Source organism: Hyperolius riggenbachi, chromosome 5 (genome assembly GCF_040937935.1).
Source record: "Hyperolius riggenbachi isolate aHypRig1 chromosome 5, aHypRig1.pri, whole genome shotgun sequence".
Classification (NCBI taxonomy): Eukaryota; Metazoa; Chordata; class Amphibia; order Anura; family Hyperoliidae; genus Hyperolius; species Hyperolius riggenbachi.
The window spans coordinates 102,071,010-102,094,870 of NC_090650.1; the positions used below are offsets into that span (position 1 = coordinate 102,071,010).

At 42.9% G+C, this 23,861-nt stretch overlaps 1 protein-coding gene across 8 annotated transcripts in view; it reads left to right on the plus strand.

Annotated features, from left to right (window-relative positions):
- CREB5 (cAMP responsive element binding protein 5) overlaps positions 1-23,861 on the plus strand; it is an 839,414-nt gene that overhangs the window by 376,059 nt on the left and 439,494 nt on the right. For all 8 annotated transcript variants that reach the window (XM_068236067.1, XM_068236066.1, XM_068236068.1 and 5 more), the window contains 3 exons: positions 414-485; positions 8,046-8,139; positions 20,478-20,593. In XM_068236067.1, coding sequence (XP_068092168.1) covers positions 432-485; positions 8,046-8,139; positions 20,478-20,593 — 264 coding nt within the window. In that variant the 5' untranslated portion in view covers positions 414-431. The remainder of the gene's footprint in view (positions 1-413; positions 486-8,045; positions 8,140-20,477; positions 20,594-23,861) is intronic.

Below are 23,861 nucleotides of genomic sequence, written 5' to 3' on the forward strand. Positions count from 1 at the left end.
TTTGTGAATCAACCCAAAGTGCCCTAATCAATTCATTTGTGGGAACAATTGATCCTTTCCCATTATTTTGATTCCACAAATCTGATCAAATTTTCGCACCTGAGATACATATTGTAGTGTTAATCAGCACCGCCATGCAATGCTGCTCTTCATGATTCTGGAGCAGCTGGAGGGCTGCCTAGGAACGATTGTCCTAAACAGCGGAAACTGGAGGAAAAGCAGCAAAGGTTGTTATGACTCTTGTAGTGCAGATCAGAGAAAGGAAGGTAATGACTGAACATATTGTTTAATGATAACAGTGCATTTCTTCTTCTCTCCAGCTTTAACAAATAAATCCTGATGCATCTCCTTGCCTTATTAATGATTAATTATAGTATATGATTATACATTAATTAGAGACTTTTTCCTTTCAGATATATGAAGAATAAGAGATGAATTTGGAGCAGGACCGGTCCTTTGTATGCAATGCTCCTGGCTGCTCACAGGTAATTTCTTACTAAGTATTCAGTATTCATCTTATTGAAAGTTAAGCTGAGTACACACGTACGATAACGATCGTTCAAAAACGAACGATAACGACAATCGGAACGATAATCGTGCGTTCAAAAAGTGTGAACGATCGTTTTTGTGAACGATAACGATCGTTATCGTTCAATCGGACCGATCCAACCCGGCGGATTTTTTCGAAAGATAATCGTTCAATCGTTGCAGTGTGTACAAAGATCGTCCGATAACGCATGTTCTTATTGCCTGTCATAACGTCACTTCCGTTTGCGCACGCATTTTTTTATCGTTCGTCGTTCAGTACTTTATACTTATATCGTTCACGTGTGTACACAATCGTTCATTACGAACGATCTTTTCAGTCTAATTTGAATATCGTGTAAACGTCACGAATCGTTCGTAACGAACGATCTTTATCGGACGTGTATACGAACCTTTAAACTAAAGGCTCTGGTCCGATAACATTCATCTGTTCATGAGGCTTGCTTATTGCAGTTTTTATTATTATTATTATTACTACTATTATTATTATATGATGTTGTTTTTATAACAGCTAATAAGATTTAACCCTTTATGGCTCTGCTTCCCCTCACTGAGAGGATGTTCTCCTATGAAAGCCTGAAGCAGGTTATTTCGGGCACCATCATAGCAACAATGCCATGCTGTGCTCCCCGTATATCGGTAATTCGGAAATACATCTCCCTCCAAGTTGCGACAACTTAGAGGGGAATAGTATTTAACGGCAGCAGGAAGAGCTGTCATTCGGCTCTCCCCACGCTGAACTGAGCGGTGCCTAGACGCCATGTACTCATTAAAGTCTTATACTGAAGGAGTGCAGCCTTGCCCTCTTACATACTGAACGTATGCTACTGTTTCCTCGCAGTACAGTATGGATGTAAGACGCTGTCAGTAGGGGGCAGCTCCAGCGTCAAATGTTTGGAGAAACCCAAAGAGGGCACGATTGCTGGCTGGTGGGGCCCATTTGGGTGATCAAAATCGATGTTTGAATGGCGAGTTGTAGGCTAGGTTCACAGTGGTCAGTTGTATATTGCACGTGTTATAATGTGTTATATTGAGTGTGAACTGCAATAGACTTCAATACAATGCTTGCATGTAGTGAGCTAGAGTAACACGATCAGTTACAATGCAGTACTGTGAACAGGCCCACAGAATTGTATGGGCTGTGAGTGATCATTGTAGACACAGGGCAGAACGCAACAGATCCTGAGGAAACAGAGGAACGTGTAAGGCTACAGGGGGCTAGAAGAAGCCCAAGGTAAGTAAAAAATAACTTTTTCCTCCCAACTCAAAAGATACAGAGGAGGAGATAATTGTTAGCCCTTGATAGTGTAGTAAGTTTGTACCAGACAGTATTTTTATATAACAAAAATGGGAGTATTTACAAAGGTGGGTTCCCGCTAAGGCAACCACTGTGACGGCAGGTGGGGAGATTAGCAGGGCTGGCCTTAGGTTTCACAGCGCCCTGAGCGAAACCTGATTTTTGCGCCCCACCCCTTCATCCTCTTTCCACGTGCGCGCACACACGCATGCGCACACACACAGGCCCATATGCAATTCACCTTTTCTCCTGAGATATCTCTAAGGACAGTGGTTCTCAACCTTTTTGACGTTGTGACACATCACACCAAACGCTCAGATCTCTGTGACACATCACATATGTATAATAGAGAAGATACTATTAATAGCCACGAATGGATGGAAAGAGTGCATTATTCTGAATATACTTAAAAATAAGGGCTAGAACCTTTCAGGAATATTAATAAAAACAATCAGTGGGATCGTTAGCCGCCCCCCTCCACCCCCCATTTAGAATGATAGTACAGCAACGACAATTTGCACCACGCGTTAAAGCTGCAGTGCACCCCCCCCAAAAAAACCACCCTTATGGGTAGGTAGCCAGGTATAGGTGCCCCCAGTATAGGATCTCATGTGTAGGTGCACTCAATATAGGTTGCCAAGCATAGGTGCCCCCAGTATAGGAAGTCAGTTGAAGGTCTCCATCGCTCCCATAGGTAGCCAGGTATTGGTGCTTCCAGTATAGGTAGCCATGTGTTGGTGCCCTCAGTAAAAGGTAGCCAGCTATAGGCGCCCCCTTGGAAGCCGGCTCCCTGAGCGACCGCCCTGGTCGCACAGGTCAAAGGCCGGCTATGGAGATTAGACCCGACCCCACTCGGATTAAGAAGACGCTCTCTGTAAACAGGAAATAAATAGCGGGGTATCACCCCTCCACCAAGGGTGGACTAAAACGTATAATTAGTATTTGAACAGAGGTGCCAGAAGCAGAGTCAAATATTTAAAAGCAGTTTAAGGCAGTGGTGGACTTACCTCCCCAAGTAGACTCAAAACAGTTACTTATCAGCAAAAAATACTTTATTCGTAACTCCAAAACAAGTCAACTCAAGTTTATTTAGAATGACTGCAATGACTGTGTTGTAGCGTAGTATAGATACAGAGGTAGCAAAAGGATAAAATTATGTCAAAAGTTGAAAACATGCGGAGGCAAGTTTATTTACATACTTCGTGGACAATGCAACGCGTTTCGCAGGTTTGATCCCGCTTCATCAGGCAATTACAATGGAGAAATAGCATATGTGGTCAGTAGAAGAGCCAGACACCTCTCCTTACCCAGCCCACCTGGAGCCACTCTATCTTCACCATACAGTTGTTCTTTCTCCCTTCCCCATACCGACTGTACCCTCAACTCTGTCTACCAGAGCGACACATCTGCACAGCAGACATGTATAAATAGTTAACTGACAGCTAGTAGATATCAACATAGAGCATCACTACACCCCCAATCAGAGTAGGCAAAGACATTGGTGTAGACAAATGCAAATGTATACTGTAGATATGGCTCATTCTGACTGTAAATGGCCATCTTCTACCTGTACATAACTTTGGGGTACTGCTCTGCAGGGTTACCTGAGTGATTGCCTCCAAATATTGTATTACAGCTACAAATGATCTCATAGAGCTGCCGAGGGATTGCTTGGCCTCTGCTCCTTGTGATTTGTTGTGGTCATCAGGAAAGCGAATTAGCATTACATAAATACTATTAGAAACAATCACTGTAAGCAGACATGGCAGATTGATGCTCAGGAATGCAGCCGAGTTGCTGATTTGGTTAATTTATTATTTCAATGAGTCAGAATTGTTTGCAGAGTTTAGCCACAATAACACAGCGGTAATAATTTCAGCAGTGTTGTCATACTGACAGGTGCAGCCAGATACTGGGTTGGCAGACAACAAGCCTTTTAGAGGAGTTTATATAAATGATTTAAAGACTTACTATAAATTATTTGGGTTCTTCTTAAAATTTTATTATGTATTACAGTGGTATAGTGAAGTCCATAAAGAAAGATTAAATGAATGTTCACAGAGTTTATTGAGTCAGAGTTTAAGCTGCAGAATTCTAGCTAATTTCAGAGGCTACAGGTTAAAGTGAAGACAGTAAAGGCAGTGGAATGCAGAGGTTGTGTCCACACCGGGGCCCCTGGGCCTGTGGGTCCGACATGGGCTGTCCGACAGCTGCATTAGTTACATAGTTACATAGTTACATAGTTATTTTGGTTGAAAAAAGACATACATCCATCGAGTTCAACCAGTATAAAGTACAATACCAGCCTGCTCCCTAACATATCCCTGTTGATCCAGAGGAAGGCGAAAAAACCCTTACAAGGCATGGTCCAATTAGCCCCTAAAGGGAAAAATTCCTTCCCGACTCCAGATGGCAATCAGATAAAATCCCTGGATCAACATCATTAGGCATTACCTAGTAATTGTAGCCATGGATGTCTTTCAACTCAAGGAAAGCATCTAAGCCCCCTTTAAATGCAGGTATAGAGTTTGCCATAACGACTTCCTGTGGCAATGCATTCCACATCTTAATCACTCTTACTGTAAAGAACCCTTTCCTAAATAAATGGCTAAAACGTTTTTCCTCCATGCGCAGATCATGTCCTCTAGTCCTTTGAGAAGGCCTAGGGACAAAAAGCTCATCCGCCAAGGTATTATATTGCCCTCTGATGTATTTATACATGTTAATTAGATCCCCTCTAAGGCGTCTTTTCTCTAGACTAAATAAACCCAGTTTATCTAACCTTTCTCGATAAGTGAGACCTTCCATCCCACGCATCAATTTTGTTGCTCGTCTCTGCACCTGCTCTAAAACTGCAATATCTTTTTTGTATTTTGTAGTTCTGTATTGGTGATGTAGCTCTGCATGGGGGGGGGGGGGGGGCGGCTGTAGGGAGGCACTTTGGGGGGGAGCTTACTGGCATGTCACAACATTTGGCCTATTTTGTAGGCCAAAAGGGGAGGGTCGGCATATCCACACATCGGCATATTAGTAATTTGTATTTTTAAAATTCAAACCACACTGGCCCTTTCTGTCATCTATAGCTTTCCTTCATATTAACATAAAAAAATAAGGAATATGTCAATAAAAAGGATGGGAATAAAGCGTAAAGTATTCTTAATACAAAAATACATACATTTTCATAGATCTGTACAACATTTCTGGAATGAGCTTGAACAGCGGGACTTGTTGCCCAAAGAGGAGTTGGGAGCGGTGTTTTAAGCAGGGCCGGCCTTAGGTTTCACAGCGCCCTGAGCGTAACCAGATTTTGGTGCCCCCCCCCCCCCCCGTTCATCCTCTCTACACACACCACGCAGTGCATTGGGAAAAAGATTTCAGTTGAAACGCGTTAAGCGTGAAAGGAGCCATAGGAAAACATGGGACTTACTTTGAAAATCAGTTTTCTTTCCGTTTTAACTGAGAGCAACTGATTTTGTAAAAGGGCCCCAAGTGTATATAAGCTGCTAGTCTTGTATATGTAGGCAGATCCCCCTTTAGTGTATATATAGGCAGATCCCCCCCTTTAGTGTATATATAGGCAGATATATACACCAAGGGGGGATCTGCCTATATATACACTAAAGGGGGGATCTGCCTACATATACAAGACTAGTAGCCTATATGCACTAAGGGGGGATCTATCTATTATAGGCAGATCCCCCCCCCCTTCCTTAGTGTATATAGGCTACTAGTCTTGTAGGCAGATCCCACCTTTAGTGTATATATATTAGGCAGATCCCCCCTTAGTGTATGGGTAGCACGGTGGCGTAGTGGTTAGCTCTCTCGCCTTGCAGCGATAGGTCCCTGGTTTGAATCCCGGCCAGGGCACTATCTGAAGGGGTTTGTATGTTCTCCCCGTGTCTGTGTGGGTTTCCTCCGGGCACTCTGGTTTCCTCCCACATCCCAAAAACATACAGATAAGTTAATTGGCTTCCCCCTAAAAAATTGGCCCTAGACTGTGATACATGCACTACACGATACATACATAGACATATGACTTTGGTAGGGACTAGATTGTGAGCCCCTCTGAGGGACAGTTAGTGACAAGACAATATATACTCTGCACAGCGCTGTGTAATATGTCGGCGCTATAAATACTTAAATAAATAGTGTATATATAATATATACACCAAGGGGGATCTGCCTATTATAAGCAGATCCCCCATTAGTGTATATAGGCTACTCGTCTTGTAGGCAAGTCCCCTCCTTTAGTGTACATATATTAGGCAGATCCTTAGTGTGTGTATATATAATATATACACTAAGGGGGATCTGCCTATATATACACTAAAGGGGGGATCTGCCTAAATATACAAGACTAGTAGAGGCTATATACACTAAGGGGGGGATCTGCCTACTATAGGCAGATCTCCCCCTTAGTGTATATAGGCTACTAGTGTAGGCAGATCCCCCCCTTTAGTGTGTATGTATATAGGCAGACCCCCACTGTGTGTGTGTGTGTGTGTGTGTGTGTGTGTGTGTGTGTGTGTGTGTGTGTGTGTGTGTGTGTGTGTGTGTGTGTGTGTGTGTGTGTACGTACTTAGGCTACCAGATCCCCCTTTAGTTGCCTATAATATGCAGCAGCCAGCAGATAAGATTCCCAGCTGAGCTGACCGCTGTATGATCAAAGCTATATACATCCAGCCTCCCTGCCTTGACCTGGCTATGTGAGGCAGTGGGTGACTGTCCCTCGAGACCCCGAGACCCGGGCTGGCCATCGCCCCAAGACCCCAACTGACTGGACAGACCATGTCACCAGCAAAAGTAAGGCTCCGCTCCCCATCCCATATATATATATATATATATATATATATATATATATATATATATATATATATATATATATACACACACACACACACACACTTGTGCTGTCTGTTGTGTTACATTTTGCTTTGATCACAGGGTGGTCAGCTCAGCTGGGAATCTCATCTGCTGGCTGCTGCATCTATTATATTTCATCTCATCTGCTGGCTGCTGCATATATATATACACACATCTCATGGCTGCATATATATATATATATATGGGATGGGGAGCGGAGCCTTACTTTTGCTGGTGACATGGTCTGTCTAGTCAGTTGGGGTCTTGGGGCGATGGCCAGCCGGGGTCTCGAGGGACAGTCACCCACTGCCACACACAGCCAGGTCAAGGCAGGGAGGCTGGCCTGGCACACGGCGGGCTTCCATCCTCCTCCTATCACGCACGGGGCCAGCAGCGCGGGGCGGAGACTAACACAGACACTGCCTCCAAGAGGCTGCAGGCTCCAGCACTTGTTTCTGGTCTTCGCCCCCATCACCCCCAGCGGCACCAGGGGGCGGAGCCAGAGGGAGACAGTCGCGCGGCGCAAGCCGCCGCAAGTGAGCAGATAAAAATAAACAATATGCGGCCGGGGGGCAGGAGAGCGGCGCGGCGCCCCCCCTGGAAGCCGGCGGCCCGGCGCCCTGAGCGATCGCTCCGGTCGCTCAGGTCAAAGGCCGGCCCTGGTTTTAAGGCTCATACACAGGTCCAACAATGTGCACAACCAACTCCGCGACATGACCGACCCCATGACAAACCGTTTACATAAGTTGTAGTTTCCGAGTACCAACCAACTGAATGACCAATTCCTTTACATACTGCACGCTCAAGCAAAACGACGGACTGTACAACATGGCCGCATTTAAAACAAGCGCATGTTGCTCAAATGACTTATACACACATGAGCAACTGCGAGATAACAGTCGTGTGAGTTGATCCGCCAGATGGATTAAGCAAACCGCTGTTATCAGTCTCTTGTCTAGTTGTCCACCATGCGTACATTGCCTGATTGTCATCCAACAGACCAAATGCAGATGACATTCGGGGATTGTTGGTCGTGTGTACGGGTCTTTAGGGTAGCGTGTTTCTCAATCTGTATAAGTGGACATAATCAAGGTAACACGGATTCAATTGTTTCTTGTGTTTCTCCCTACCTTCCGGCTGTGAGCTCTTTCTTATTGTCCCTGCCTAACCAGTAGGTAATTGATGTTGTATTCTTTCTATAAGGTAACACCCACTCTAACTAATTTCCTGTTACTTATTTATGTCCTGGAAGATGTAACGTGATTGAGTTACCTGCACGCAGCTCACACTTGAAACGGACAAGGATTTGTTACAGACTTTACATATTTTATCTTTGCAGCGATTCCCCACTGAGGATCACCTGATGATTCACAGACATAAGCATGAGATGACCTTGAAGTTTCCATCAATAAAGAATGATAACTTGTTATCAGGTAATACACTGTGTATTTTACGATACATACTATAATAATACTATCTTTCCTGTGTGTTTAAATAAGAACATCTGCATTTTACAAGAGTGCCTTCCAAAATAAGGATACCATGCAGTGTGAGATTACTTATGTCCTTTTTACTTTAATCTATCTCCTCTAAAGCATAGCAGTCCCAATAGCTTAAAAGGAACCCGAGGTGTGAGACCTAAGGAAGCTACCATATTTACTGTTTCTACTTTTAAACAATAGGAGTTGCCTGGCAGTCCAGCTGATCTTTCTGGTCCGTTGTGTCTGAATCACACACAGGAAACAAGCATGCAGCTAATCTTGCCAGATTTGTCATAGAAATCTTTTCTGCTTCAGGGACTATGGCTTAAAATATTAGAGGCAGGGGATCAACAGGACAGCCAGGCAATGTGTATTGTGTAAAAGGAAATAAGCATGTCAGCCTCTGTGTCCTTTTCACCTCTGGTTTCTTTTACGGCTCAACTCCAGCCACAGAAATGTAATTTAAAATATACATGCACATGTACTTATAAGAAGTACGTGTCTCTCAGAGTAAAATGCAGCATTAATTAATTTTCTGCTATATTGCTGTCCCTTACAGTAGGCAATTACTCCCAAGAACAAGGCACTTCATGTCTCCCTTAAAACCCTACACTGTAGGGATTCTAAATCCCTCTCGAAATGAGGACTGTATAATTTTATTCATGAAAGGAAAGATCCCAAAAGAAATTGGTCATAAAGTGTTAAACTATGATGACAAAAGTCTGGCAAAACTCCTTCCTTATAAGTTGGCGCCAGTAATTTTATTGATTATGCTCGAAGACCAAACAGGCCTTATGCTTGGACAAAATAGTTCCCTGAAGTTAGAAGGGTGTTAGTTCCATCTGTGATAACGTACAACATAAGTGGAGACAAGGCATAGTGTCATTAGATACAGTCAGCGCCTCTGGCTATATGCAATGATCTGAAGAGGGGAGGGCCAAGGTACTCTGTGGGCCAAGGTACTCTGTGGGCCAAGGTACTCTGTGGACCAAGAAAAACACAAAGAAGGCAAATATCAGGAGCCAGTAGTGCAATAAATTAAAGCAATAAATTAAAACACCAGGATAAACGTGTAATGTTTAAAATTTCCGGTTCCAGGGGAACTGCAACCTCCAATAAGTCTTACAGAATTATTCCCGCCTGTGTTTGGGCTTGCGAGGATCCTTGACAGCCGCACTCCCAGTAGTAGAGATAGATCCTAAAGAGGAACTTTACTGAAAGAAAATAAATAAAATTGCAAGGTGAGGATTTAAAAAATAGAAGATACATCAAGAAATAATTGATATTTGCTGTGTAATTTGTCCATGTTCTTTGATCCGTAATGAGCCTGCTAGTTATCATCTTTACTACTGGACAATCAAAAAACTAGACAGCACCAATCTATAAATACACCCACTTTTTGATAAGCTATGTTTTTATATAGGCTATTTCCCACAATACAATGAGGTTCACAGACAGGAAACTGTCGTGACCATGGCAATGGCATCATACTGTGGAAGGGGTTTCACCGCAATATCAGCCACACAGATTCCCCTGATGATCTAATCGAGAAAAGTGAAAGATTTCTGGTAGGAAAGGGTGTATAAGCTAGTGATTGGGATGAGGTTCAATCCTGGGTTATTGTTCTTCAAGTTGCAGAAATGTCCTTGATATTCTCCTGTGCCCAGTGTTTTAGAGGTTTTGGTACCAGTTCTGTAAGCCACCTCTATTTTTCTATTTTTAGCTGTTTTTACAACAGTTTTATCTACTTCTGGGCGCCCCTTACCCCCTTTGTGACTTTCATCCTCCTTTGGGAGTGGTGTACCCTGGTACCTAGTGGCTTTGCCATCAATAGTACCTTTTGCTGTTTTTCCCAAGAGTCCAACCACATCCAGCTCCAGCTGGACACCCAAGTGGAGACAGGTTTGTAGAAATCTACCTGCTTGCAGTAATTGGTTGCCCCTTTTGCAACCTTCCTTTGTGAGTACCCTAATTCTTTCTTCGAAATTATATCAAGTAATTGAAAAAAAAACTTAAAAAGGCTCATCTCTCCCATACATAACAAAGCAGCCAAGGCAGCCAATACAACTCAACTGAGTATTTTGAGAGTTATAGTGCACAAAATAAACCTTGGTGCCTCCACCCACCAAGTATATGGAATTATGCTTTTTTATATGCTAATTTTATGTATACTAAGTCTGTTTTTTGCCTTCAAAGACATTAAATGGATCAAACATTTTCTAAAACTTTGCCGGTCTCTGTGTGAAGGGGCATCATCTTCCTTACATTCAGCCACATACAGGCCTGACAGGCGTACTGACTTTCATTTGTTTTTTTTGTTTTTTAACTATTCTAAAATACTACTCTACAGTTTAGGTGTACGTGTGGAACCTATATCTGATCTTATTGGTCAAAACAGTTTGTAGGCCAAGTAGCTAATGGGGCAAGAAGAAAAAAAATTCTTGGCCCCTACACCAGGGGCATTGCTGGGCCCCCAGAAGATACAAAGCACCTCTGACCAGGAAGTAACACAGCAGTACGTGATCGTAGGTTACATGCTATAGGCCAGGGTTCCTTGGCATGTGGTATGAGTACCCGCGGGGGAACGCCAGACCACTGCCGGGGGTACTCATCGTTTGCTCCCCATTCAACTGTCATTCCTCCCCATGGGCTTCAGCTCCCCCAGAACACTGTGGCAACGTGCAGCACCTAAACATCATCCTGGTCCCTCCTCTCCATCCCCCAGAGTGCCTTTCTTGCGTCTGTTGTTTCTTCTAAGCCCCACCTCCCTTGTAATTGCACATTAGTTCAGGGAGGCGGAGCTGGAGTGGTCGGCTGTTGAAGCTTCTATTTTTCAGTGAGTGACTTTGCTACTAAAGCCCCTACTGTGCAATATCCATCCACCTCTGGTCAGCCGAGCAAGCTCCACTGGGCCACCCGTCACTTTCTGTCAGCCTCAGCCAACACCCTTACATGTTCCTTGCCACCCATCAGGCTCTACCAGCCTCAGCCAGCACTCTTACCTGTCTCTCACCAGGCCATCACCCTCTGCCAGCCTCAGCCAGCATCCTCACCTGTTCCTCACCACCCACCATCCTCTGCTAGCCTTATCCAGCACCATTTCCTGTCTCTCACCAGACCATGACCGTCTGCCAGCCTCAGCCAGCACCCTCACCTGTTCCTCACCACCGACCACCCTCTGCCAGCCTCATCCAGCACCCTCACCTGTCTCTCATGAGACTAACACCCTCTGCCAGTCTCAGCCAGCACCCTCACCTGTTCCTCACCACCCACCACCCTCTGCCAGCCTCATCCAGCACCCTCACCTGTCTCTCACCAGACTAACACCCTCTGCCAGTCTCAGCCAGCACCCTCATCTGTCTCTCACGACCCATTACCCTCTTCCAGCCTCAGCCACCATCCTCACCTCTCTCTCACCACCCACCACCTTCAGCCAGCACCATAACCTGTTTCTCCCCACTCATTGCCATCTGCCAGCTTCACCCAGCACCCTAATCTGCCTCTCCCCATCCAGCACCTTCAGCCAGCCTCACCCAGCACCATCATCCTGTCACACTCCACCCAGCACCCCATCCTCTCAAGCGTGTGTGTGTGTGTGTGTGTGGGGGGGGGGTGTATGTGTGATATATATATGTATGTGTGAGTGTGTGTGTTTGTGTGTGATCACAAGGTCAGGAGCCAAGTAAACTGGCTCTTGATTGGTACATAGAACGCAGCTGTCATTAGACAGCTGAGTTAGCAGCAGTGAACGCAGCTGTCATTAGACAGCTGAGTTAGAAGCAGTGCATGTATGTGATCCCGGCAATAGTGTGTAAATTGTATGCTGTGTCAGAATTAAACATCCATAAACATGGCATAGATTTCAATATACATGGTCCCAAAAAGCAGGTAACATATATTGTATAGCACTGGGAACTGAAATTAAACTGGGCCTACAAATGTGCAGTATAAATCAATCAATAGCATTTTTATACCATTTTCACATGCCTGTTAAAGTGGACCTGAACTCTTGCACAGGACAAAAGGGAAACATAGAAAAATGTATCCTGTATGTATTTTAGACTGTCTAATTCCCCCCTCTTCTGTGACTAATCACAGCGGTGTCAGCTGGCTGCCTCGGCAGAGAAGGTAATTTGTAAACACAGGATGTTAACCCTATGTCTGCCATGTCTGTCTTCCATGAAAACAGAAAGTAGACACACTGCAGATTAATTGCAGGATTTGTATCAGCTGTAAGAAAGAAATGTTTTTTATAAAGATTATTATGCTGTTGCTTATCTTTTAGAGCAGAGAGAAAGTTCTGAGTTCAGGTCCGCTTTTATTTTATGCTATGGAGAGATAATACAGTTCTAATCTTTACCATCAGTTACTTCCAGCTAGATGCTAATCCTCAATAGAATGTGCTTAAAGCATGAAAAATAACTGGCTTTTATGAGGCATCACCAACGTTCTGTGTCAGGTTTCCCCTCGGACACCTTTCTAAATAAGATCAATTTGTGAGTAGATTATACATTTCTGTCTTTTTGTTTTGTTTATTATGTGTTTTATTGATGGTGAATGGCTTTGGGTCATTGTCTTTTTATCATGTCGCATTATCGTCTGCATTATGGGAAACCTTTCTTAAGAACACCTTGTAAGTTTGGTATGTAGGCTCATTAAAACATATCACGACCTATAAAATATCTTATTCTTTCTCAGCCCCCTGTGACTATAAATGTGCATGCATATTATTATCCCATAAACCGAAGGGGGTTTCTGTTTCTTATGAAACCAGTATTTCTCCTTTGGTAAGCAATCTGCATCTTTTCAACATCGGTTTTGAGTTTTGTAATGTTGTTCAGCATCACTTATCCATTTTTATACTTGAAACTTGAAATGATTGCCAGGTGCTTTGGCAAGTTTTATCCCGTGACAGATGCATGTAATATAGACCTGTCTCTAGCTGCCAGGAACCTGTGTTGTGTCCTGTAATGGTGACACAGGAAGTAGTGTAGTTCTCCATGAGGCTGCCCAAGCCCCCCATCTATTCACGGTGATAATAAAGAGATGATGACAGTAAATGTATATAAAAAAGGGGGAGGGATGACATTATTTTAATTAGTATCATTTGTGAGGTAGCTGTAGATATGAAGATGGTTGCTGCTGTTTGCCGCGTTAGATGCTGTAGCTGGCAAATCTAGAAGGAAAAGTGGTTTCCAAGCGGAAAAGAGAATTTACATTTTCCTGGATTGGTGGTTGTGTTTTATTGGTCCATTATCAGCCTATAGGTAGAGAGGAGTGACTACTAGGATGAAATACAGTTACAAATACAGTTAATTTTGGCACCATTGTGCTGCGCTATGTTGAAATAGGTGCCCCATAGACCACAATGTTAATTGTGGCTATCACGATGCTCGGGGGTTATTTGTATCGCTGCGGAGGGTAGGGTTAGGCATCAGCGCGGGGGGGTGCCGTGCGAGAGTTAGGGCTGGTTCACACGAACGCATGGCGGCGTTTACCAACAAGCCTTTGGGACTCATCGGCTTAATGTTTGAATACAAGTGAATGGGAGCGTTTAGCATCGCACGGTTATCGGCGATTACCAACGATTGCACAAATGCGGCGTTCCAATCCCGATTTAACGAGTCGTTTCAGCCAGCCCTAGAAGTCGTATACAATGTCCAGGGTCACCTAGCTCACGCGGCTTCATGTGCCCTTGCGGGGACGAGAAACGCCAATCGCGACGGGAAGCGATGATCGCCGTACCGCCGCCTCCGAACAAGACGTCACAGGACGCCCTGACGCCGCCTGTGTGAAACAGCCCTAAGGTTAGGCCGTAGTAAAATATTGGTAAAGATTACTGCTTTACTACTATTGGAATTATGCAGCGATTGAACCGGTAGTAAAATATTGGTAATTTACAGTTATTTTACTTGCGAATATTTCTGGTTCCCAAATTCCTTCAGCCCCATTTTAATTATACAGTATAGTCCCTCCTCTGCAGCATTTGTGAAGAGACATCCCAGCAGTCATCCCCTCCTCCTCCCCTGTATTGTTGCTGGCATTTTATGATAGTAGGTGCTATGTTTATGTGCCCCCCAGTACGGAGTTAGGCATTTCTCTTGGTGTTTGTAGACTTTAGTTATCACTTCTTTTTCTATGTAAACATCAAATAACACTGTTTATATTTACTCCTAGCTGCTTTTCTGTTTACACACACTACAGTGCATTGCAGTCAACTTGGGGGAAGCCATGAATTAATAGATTTTTCTGGTCGATTCTTGGCAGAACTGATCACTCTGATTGGATCTACTAGAAATCTATGCCCTAACCAGGGGCGTAACTAGACTTAATAGGGCACCCCTACAAAAATGATAGCATGGGGCCACCTTGGTCCCCAAACCCCATGCGGATCAGGAGCCAGCGAGCGGCAGCAGAGTGTTCTGCTCTGAAGCAGCGGCTGAAAGCAGGAAAAAAGTGCACACGCTCCTGCACACGGTTTTTGTGAGCGAATAGAGAGGGTTTTTTTGATAACTGGCTGCACTTGTGGTTGGGGAGAGGGATGAGCAGGTGCCCCCAAAGCCTCTGGGCCCTCTTGCCATAGCAGGGGTCACAGGGGTGATTGCTACGCCCATGGCCCCAACATATCACATTGATTGATAATTTTGATCGATTTTCCCTGAAGATCCATCAACATTACAATCTGACTGAACTGAAAATCTTAGTCAATCGGGGGCAAGGTGGCAATGTCAGTAAAGCAACAGCCCATAGCATTGAGCAATGCAACACTGCAGTTCGAAAGATGGTGAAATCTAGTGAAAATTTGAATACAGTGGTGTCCAAGGAATAGATCCCTCTCTGGTCAGTTTGAGATTAGATATAAGAGAGGGATTTATCTTTTTACCGTATCCGGGGACAATTTATAAATATCTGGCTATCTTAAAGCGGATCTAAACTCTTGCACAGCAGACAAGTAAAACACATGCTGAAATATTCACCCTGTATGTGTTTACAGAGAATAGCCTGTCTGATTCCCCCTTATCTGCAAGTAGTCAGCAAATGTAAGTCAAGGCTGTCAGCTGTGTGTGAACTGTGCAGAAGTTTGCCTTTGTACTGGGCCAATATGTAAACACCAGAGGTTAACCCTTTCTGTGCTCCCAGGAATTTTACTCTGCAGGATCTCTGTAGGAGTTCTATATGTTGTAACTAAGACATTTTTCTTTCAAGGTTATTATGCTGTTGCTTATCTTGTAGGGCAGAGGGGAAGTTCTGAGATTAGTTCAATTTTAAGATCAGCACAGAAGAAGCTACCAATAGAACATTAAGAGCAGAATAATTGCTGATTATTTAGCTAGTCCCTAGCTTCATTGAGGCTTTCACATTTTAGGAACTCAAAATAATCTGCTTTGTTGATGCAGAAGTAATCTGAGAGTTAAGTCAGGATGCTAAAGTAACCAGAAAATTTGGAGAATTTGATCAGAAAGACTGGCCTTTTGATGGACCTTCTTAATTTTACATAGCTCTGTCACTAATTACACAGCATTACATTTTTATCAGGTTTACTGTAAAGATTTGTGTGACAAACATACTTTAACTATATGGGCAATTTATGATAAAGAGGAAATTCTTAGCTCCCCCTACGTTAGGAAGGCATTTTACATGACTGGCAGGATATTCTGTCAGCAGACAATAAACATCATCTTAAATACAGCTTTTGCTATTTCTTTCAATTGTAATGTGCAATTGAATTTTATTTTAACAGCAACGATACAGAAGGAGTGAAGCGTAAGAAAAACTCATTCTTTGGTCTAGCGCTAACTCACAAGTGCAAGTCTAACATTCTGGAAACACTTAAAGTTCCACTTTTATGAAACAGGTGTAAATTAAAATGTAGCGGATTTATATAAATATCACAGACTTAACTTGTTTTCTTTGTCTTCTCACCCCCAATAATTCTGAATAAAATTTAATGCGGGCTGTAATAAGACTGTCATGTATTGATGCTGTTAATGAAATAATTATTTTTACACACTGGAGCTCTGTTCGGTCTCTGCTGAACAAAATATGTTGCACATATCATTGAGGAATAACTCCTTCTACTTTTTTTTTTTAAATTTTGTAGAGTTAGTATAAAGTTTCTTTAATTTAGGTTAGGATAAAGGCCTGTTTGTTGCTGTTTAGGTAACTTTTACATAGATTTCTCCTCAGTACCTGGGTCAAGGTCACCCCAGTCACACATGGATAAGAAGTGGGGGAAATCCCAACAGACACCCAAACAGTACTACACCTGGTAGAATGTCCAGCTTTATGCGGTAGCAGATGCACTTTAAGTTTTGCCTGAAAAAACTTGCATATAAAAAATGTATTTGGCAAAAGGGTGGATATTAATCTGTAGTATTTGATTGGATCCTTTAGCACCCCAGTAAAATCAATAGATTTAATGCCATTGGGTGATGAGTACAGTCATGCATTGGTTGTGTTTTATAGAAGAGATGGTTAGAGATGAGAAAAAAGGAGACAAAAGCTTGGATTAACAAGTCAATGAGTAATCACCACAGTCGCTGATTAAATGAATCAGCTGCTACAAGATGTAATTTGTGCATCTGATCTCTTTCCTCATTGGGGGGGGGGGGGGGGTAATTTACAGGATTTCACATTGTAAACATTGCCAGGACGTCTTCTTGTGGTCAAGACAATAATCTAGATTTACAGCCTCATTTTAGGCACTATTGTTTTCCTGACTGTGTGGGTACTAAAGGTGGCCATACACTGGTTGATAAAACCAACAGATAGGTCCCTCTCCATCATTATCTGATCAGAGAGGGATCTATCTTCTTGAATCCCTCCACACACTACAGACAGGTGTAGTCGAAGCATAATCTCACCTGCCTGCTGCGTGGTCTTGGTCTCCTTTCTACCTGCCAGCTGCTCCTTCTCGTTTCTTTACTCCCGAGTCGGAATTCTGTAGAGCACAAACATTAGGGGCACTGTAGTACATGATACCTTATGTGACCACCAGAGGCTTTTAGTATTTGGCATTTGGTGTGTCACTTAGGTGCCTGGGACTCAGGAGTGAAGAGAGGAAGAAGTAGACAGAGGAGAGAGAAGAGGCCAGAAAAGCCCCACTGGTGACGCACACCCGACCCGCTGCTCGACCGAAGTCTTCCATCCTGCACGATTGGTTAAATCGACCAATTATGGTTAAAATTCAGTTGATCAGTAATTGTTTGTAACAGTAATTTCTAGCAGATTTGATTAAATGATCAAATCGGCCGGATATAGATGAAAAAAATGGATAAGTGTATGGCCACCTTTAGTGACAGAGTTTGTTTTTTGTCTGTGTATAAGCTTTTTGATTGACTGACGTCAGATAGATCACTTAAGATTCTTAAACATGAGCCCAGACAATGGACACTTCAGGCACCACAGACTATCTGTGCTATAGGCAGCAATCTTCTCTATGAGTTTCCTTCTGTGCTTGCCTTTGTTGCATTTTGAACTACAGGATGATACACTGTAAACAGTAGCAGCCGGTCCCACAGCATATGTAACATACACCTTTGCTTCTGGTCATGTTATCCACATTTCAAGTCAAGACTTTTTTGCGACAGAAACTTAAGTTAGTGCAAGAAAGTTAACAGTTTAGCAGTTTGGTTGCTAAGCTAATTAGATGATATTTCAGATCTCTGGAGAAAGGCTTTAAACTGAAATTTTTACTTTGACGCAGCTCGCAAAAACAAGCAAGGTTGGAAAAAAGCCAAAAAAGCCTGCAAAAATGAATTTGACGTGGTTTTACATAACCTGTGTCTGTCAAACAACCATTGATTATTTCTTCAAACACCAGTAAAAGTTGTGTATATTGAGCTTCTTGCACATGCTCAGTTGGTAGGACTCCCAGGAAACTCTGAATAGTAAAAGCCTTAGCCAGATACCTACAATTCTGGAAGACCTTCATAACTGCCCTGGGCTCCAATTGGACCAACAAGTCAAAAGTCACATAAAAAAATAATTACAGATTGTTTCTGTTCAGAAAAAACTCAATTATCTGTTGAGTATACCCTGTGGAGATGGGAGTGTGGTGGATGAGGAGGAGGCACCCATTGTTGAACTACCATTAGATAACAATAGTAGTTTGGTGAGATCCAACATGACAGAATTACATTGTCCTAAGCCAAGGGTCCCCTAACTTTTTCAGTCAAAGGCCGTGTCAACATACTTCAGACTGACTTTAATAGTGAAAAAAAAAAAAACATACTTCAGACTGCTGGGGGGGCCAAAGTACGCAGACATTTTCGTCAGTCATTTTCACATCGAAAATGCTATTTTTAATTTCGAGAGATTTTAACGGTAAACAGGTTTGTATTTTTTGCGGTTTCTGCAAAAACGTGAAAAATCTCTATTTTTACCACAGAAAAAAATCGATATTTCTTCTTCAGCGCAACAATACATAACAATACACATTTTCACTGGAATTTTCACTTAAAAATCGAATTTAACATTATTTTCACAAAAAATGTATGTGAAAAGAATATTGGCATTTTCACTCATCACTAGGGCATACTATCTGCACTTGCTGTGTTGCAGGTCATACTATCTGCACTTGCTGTGTGGATTGATGGTGCCAGCACTGCTATTCTATATGCAGGCTGCCAATATTTAAAGATGCAGTGGACCGCATCTATAAGTAATAAAGTTTGAGAGTGGTGGGTCGGTGAAAAAGCCTCAGGGGACCGCATTCAGTCCGTGGGCCTTAGTTTGAGGACCAATGTCCTAAGCAATCACCTTGGTCAATGAAAATGTACCGTTTGTTAGTTTTGAAGCCAATTGTCCCTGAGAAAGACAAAGAGGCTTGCACCAGCCATTGCTGAAGCAATGTCCTTTTATTGTGTCAGACACCAGAACACAAGTACTGTGCAGGCAGCATGTACTGAAATGAAACCACATCCAGCGTGTGTCAGTATCTGCCAAGTGTGGGGAGGTAGGTGTGTGGGCACTAGTAGAGCCTGGGGACATCAATGGAATCAAGCATCTCACAGAGAAGCAAAACGGTCATCATTAGGCCTTACTAGTGCCCACGTACCCACCTCCACTTCAACGCCCGCCCACCTTGCCATGCTTGGTGGATGCCAACACACAATGGAAGTGGATTGTTACATTCTGCCTGCACGGTACTTATGTTCTGGTGTCTGACACAATAAAAAAATATTGTTTCAGCCAGGGCTGAGGAGTCAGTACAAAAATCTTCTGACTCCAACTCCGACTCCTCAGTTTACGAAACCGCCGACTCCAACTCCGACTCCGACTCCTTAAAGGGAACTAGAGATGAACCTGAGAGGGAAAATAAAAAAGATGTTATACATACCTGGGGCTTCCTCCAGCCCCATACGCTCTGATCGATTCCACGCCGCCGTCCTCTGCTGCCTGCATCTACGAGAACCGGGTCCCATCACTGATGTAATCGGAGCTAGCTACGCAGGAGAAGTGCGCCCTCTACTACGTATCTCTCCAGTGGCTGCTGCAGAGATACGCAAACAGCACACTTCCCTTACTCTTAGACTGGCTCCGACTGACTGAACAGCGGGGACCCGGTTCTCGTAGCTGCGGGCAGAGGAGGATGGCGGCGTGGGAGCGATCGGAGCATATGGGGCTAGAGGAAGCCTCAGGTATGTATAAAATCTTTATTTTTTCAGCTATGGTTCCCTTTAATCTAATACTTACCAGGGCTGTGGATTTTGTACAAAAATCATCTGACTCCTGACTCTGACTCCTCAGTTTATAAAATCACCGACTCTGACTCCAACTCCGACTCCGACTCCGGGTACCCAAAATTGCTCCGACTCCACAGCCCTGGTTTCAGCAACGGCTTGTGCCCACCTCTGTGTGTTGCACATCAATGCATTTGGCTTTCTTCCTTCTCCTGGGTATGGTGGTGCACACCATGGAAACAAGTGACACAGGCAAGCTTCGGGATCGCGTGAGATCTTTCCATTTTTTTCACTGAGGTTTAATGCAGAGTGCCACACAACTTTATCTCTCTTTATTTGAACCATCCATGAGAAATATTTTCATGAAAACTTCACCTATTCAGCAGTAAGAAGTCTCTAAATAACAAAAAAAAGTTCATAAAAATGTATTGGTTTCCACTCAGATCGGATGTGCTGAAGCTGCCTCTGGGTTCCACATGTATAACTCAAACAGTGGTGTGCACTTCTACTGTAGCAATGTGCCGACATATCATGAAACGTGAAAAACACTCATACAATAAATCTGATATTAAACTTGGTTGGAATCTCTTTTTTTTCTTTTCATAGATCAAACACCAACTCCAACTCGGTTCTTGAAGAACTGTGAGGAAGTGGGGTTATTCAATGAAATTGACTTGGAGCAGGAATTCAGAAGTGCACAGGAGGAAGAAAACAGCAAACGGGTCAGTAGCGTTCTATGTATGTACTAATTACTAATTATCTTCCTAGCAAGGAAAAACAATAGTCTAGTAAAGAGAGCAGCCTAGCATACCACCATGTCATGGCAGTAAAAATGTCATTTTTTTAAATGAAAGCCTTTTCAGCATAATACGTTTCTTTTGATCGGAATCACAGAAAGGTTAGGTTTACAGTAGACCAAAAAATTAGAGTTTTCCGAACTGGAGACAAGCAGAAAAAAAGATATGGCTACGAATTCAGTCTTATCCATAGCGTAGGATTTTAACCAGTGGTACACGTACCCCAGGGGGTACTCCTTATGGGTCCAGGAAGTCCATTCATTATCAGCACAGGAGCAATACAAATGTTCTGATTATTATTATTATTTTTATTATAAAATCAGCTGCCTTCCAGGGAGTACTTGGGCTTAATGTATGTAATTAAAGGACAACTGTATGGTCCCTCAGGCTTATCTAGGACAAAGCAAAGTGAAGTACTCACTGCAGCTAATCAGCTTGAATCTTGTTTATATCTGGTTAATTAATTAATTAATTCTAATTGCTTGACTGTCTTTTGTATATATTTTTTGTCGTTGTTTATAATCTCCAAAAATTCGGCTACAGTAGGCATATTTGGGATTTGTTTAGAAATATTGGAAGACATTTATGTAGAAAAACTGTAACGTCAATGAGTTCTGGTGAAGAGATGAGCTTTAAATATGTGTTATAAATAGAGAGCTATACAGTGAGACTGAGTGTTTGATGATCCTGGCCAGTCTTATGAAAATCCAGATGGCATTGTTAAAAATAACAACGTATGCATAGACCGGACTCATGCTCTGTGCAAAATAAGAAACATTTAGTTTAGAATAATGTATTCATCTTGCTACAGGTGGTTAATATATGGCTCTCGTAGGAGCCCTGGGAACAAACATGAACACGTGCATTGATTTTCATTCATCCACGCCTTTGCATGCTTAAACTAAGCCTGCAACTGGAACAGGTTACATGCCCTCTAATGAGAACCACATTTGTGTACATTGCTGGAGCAAGCTCAGCTTCATTCTCATTTCAGGTATCCCTTCCCAGGACCATTATGCTCATTTGTGCTCTCAAAGAGTATTGTATGGGTGACTGAGCCTTGCTGTAAATCATTCTTTGACAAAAGAGGCCTGATTGCTGCAAAATAGCTTAGTGTGATTCTGTATTGCATGGGAAGTTTACTTTGATACTAGACTGTGATTTACTTCTTTCCACCTCTAATGAAAGGTTTATTTACTTTTTTATTTATTTTAGATTTTTTTTAAACCATTTTATTCAATCATCCATTCATCCATCCATCCTTCCAAGCATTAAGCATGGTGTAACTCAAATCTACTGCGTACCAACGATGGTGTTATTTACAAATCCTTGACCCATACATCGATCCAGTCATTAGAGACAGTGTAACTCAAGACTACATTATACTAGCAATGTTATAATGTACAAATATCCAAAATGATCTATTTAGTCAACCTAACATCTTAGACAACCCCCCCCCCCCCACACACACACACACACACCTGTATATACCCATTATCTGCTCCCACTGTACTGTACCTGCTATTCCCAGTGTTTGAGAACTCAATCCTTGCTATGGCTGGTATCAGGAACGATCTATAAAAATGGCCTCCCTTTTAAGCCCTCCAATAATACCCATATAAATCAGAAATTAAATCTGTAAATTTCCCAGAGTTTTACCATCCATCTCCTGCTCTCTACAGAAATAGGTATACAGAGCATGTTGGAGATTGTACATAGAATAGAAATGGTTTTAAAATTTTAAAATTGCAGAGGAAATCCGATTTCCCGATTTTCCGATCAGAAATCAGCTTTCCGCAACAGTAATCAGAAATCAGAAAACAGCATCAGCAATCGGATTTCCATGGAAATGTCAAATTACTGCAACTTGGTAAATTTTGCCCAATCACAGAACTCGGAAGCATTGGACCAATCAGAATGCAGAATTTTTCCTGGGGAAATCGGATTGCTGCAGTAATTTTAGACCATTCACAAGACTCAAATACTACCGACTATTTCCAGATCTTCAGCTCAACAGAGCTTGTTGCTGCGCTCTCCTCCTCAGTCACTAGTACCTGTAAACAAATCTCACATAGCGTGATATTAAGAACAATCCTCCGAGGTGATAATTCAACACTCCATGCAGTAAGTAGGTGACCACTTTGTGCACTTAACTTCCCAACACACTGAGTACTTCTAGCAGCACACCAGATGTAGCCCACCATTGGTCACTGGTGGTATTCACACTTTGTCATCAGGCTCAGCAGCCTTACTTCCAAAAACTGATCAGATTAATATTCAAAAAATAAAAGATAAAACACAGAACATCATAGCGTATTATGTCATAACAGTTCAGCCAAAGCCTGCTGCCAATTGCACTTACAGACTCCTGCGCTTGTATCTTGCGTATCTCAATATCTTTATTGATGTCCGCCCCCTCCGACGAGTATCATGCGGCGTCCCGCCCTCCGCTCGTCTTTCGGCTAGGGCTTCTGGATTCCTGCGCGCTATGCCGCCCGGGCTCAATGGCGTGATGATGTCATACGCGCTATGCCGGCCGGGCTCCGTGGCGCAATGATGTCATATGTCAGACTGCTTGCTCCACCCTATGCATTTCGTCTTCCTATCCTGACTCATCAGTGATAGCACGCAGGAATCCAGAAGCCCTAGCCGAAAGACGAACGGAGAGCAGGACACCGCATGATACTTGCCGGAGGGGGGCAGACATCAATAAAGATATTGAGATACGCAAGATACAAGCGCAGGAGTCTGTAAGTGCAATTGGCAGCAGGCTTTGGCTGAACTGTTATGACATAATACGCTATGATGTTCTGTGTTTTATCTTTTATTTTATTAATATTAAACTGATCTGTTTTTGGAAGTAAGGCTGCTGAGCCATTCTGTTGACAAAGTGTGAATACCATCAGTAACCAACGGTGAGCTGCTAGAAGTACTCAGTGTGTTGGGAAGCTAAGTGCACGGAGTGGTTACCTATTCACTACATGGAGTGTTGAATTAACGCCTCGGAGGATTGTTCTTATTGCTGACTGTGATTGATTGAATCAAGACAGTATCACACTATGTGAGATTTGTTTACAGGTTATAGTGATTGAGGAGGAGCGTGCAGCAACAAGCTCTGTTGAGCTGAGTATTGTATTTGAATCTGTCTGGAATCTTGCTGCAGCGATCCTGAGTAATGAGTAAGAGCGGTTAT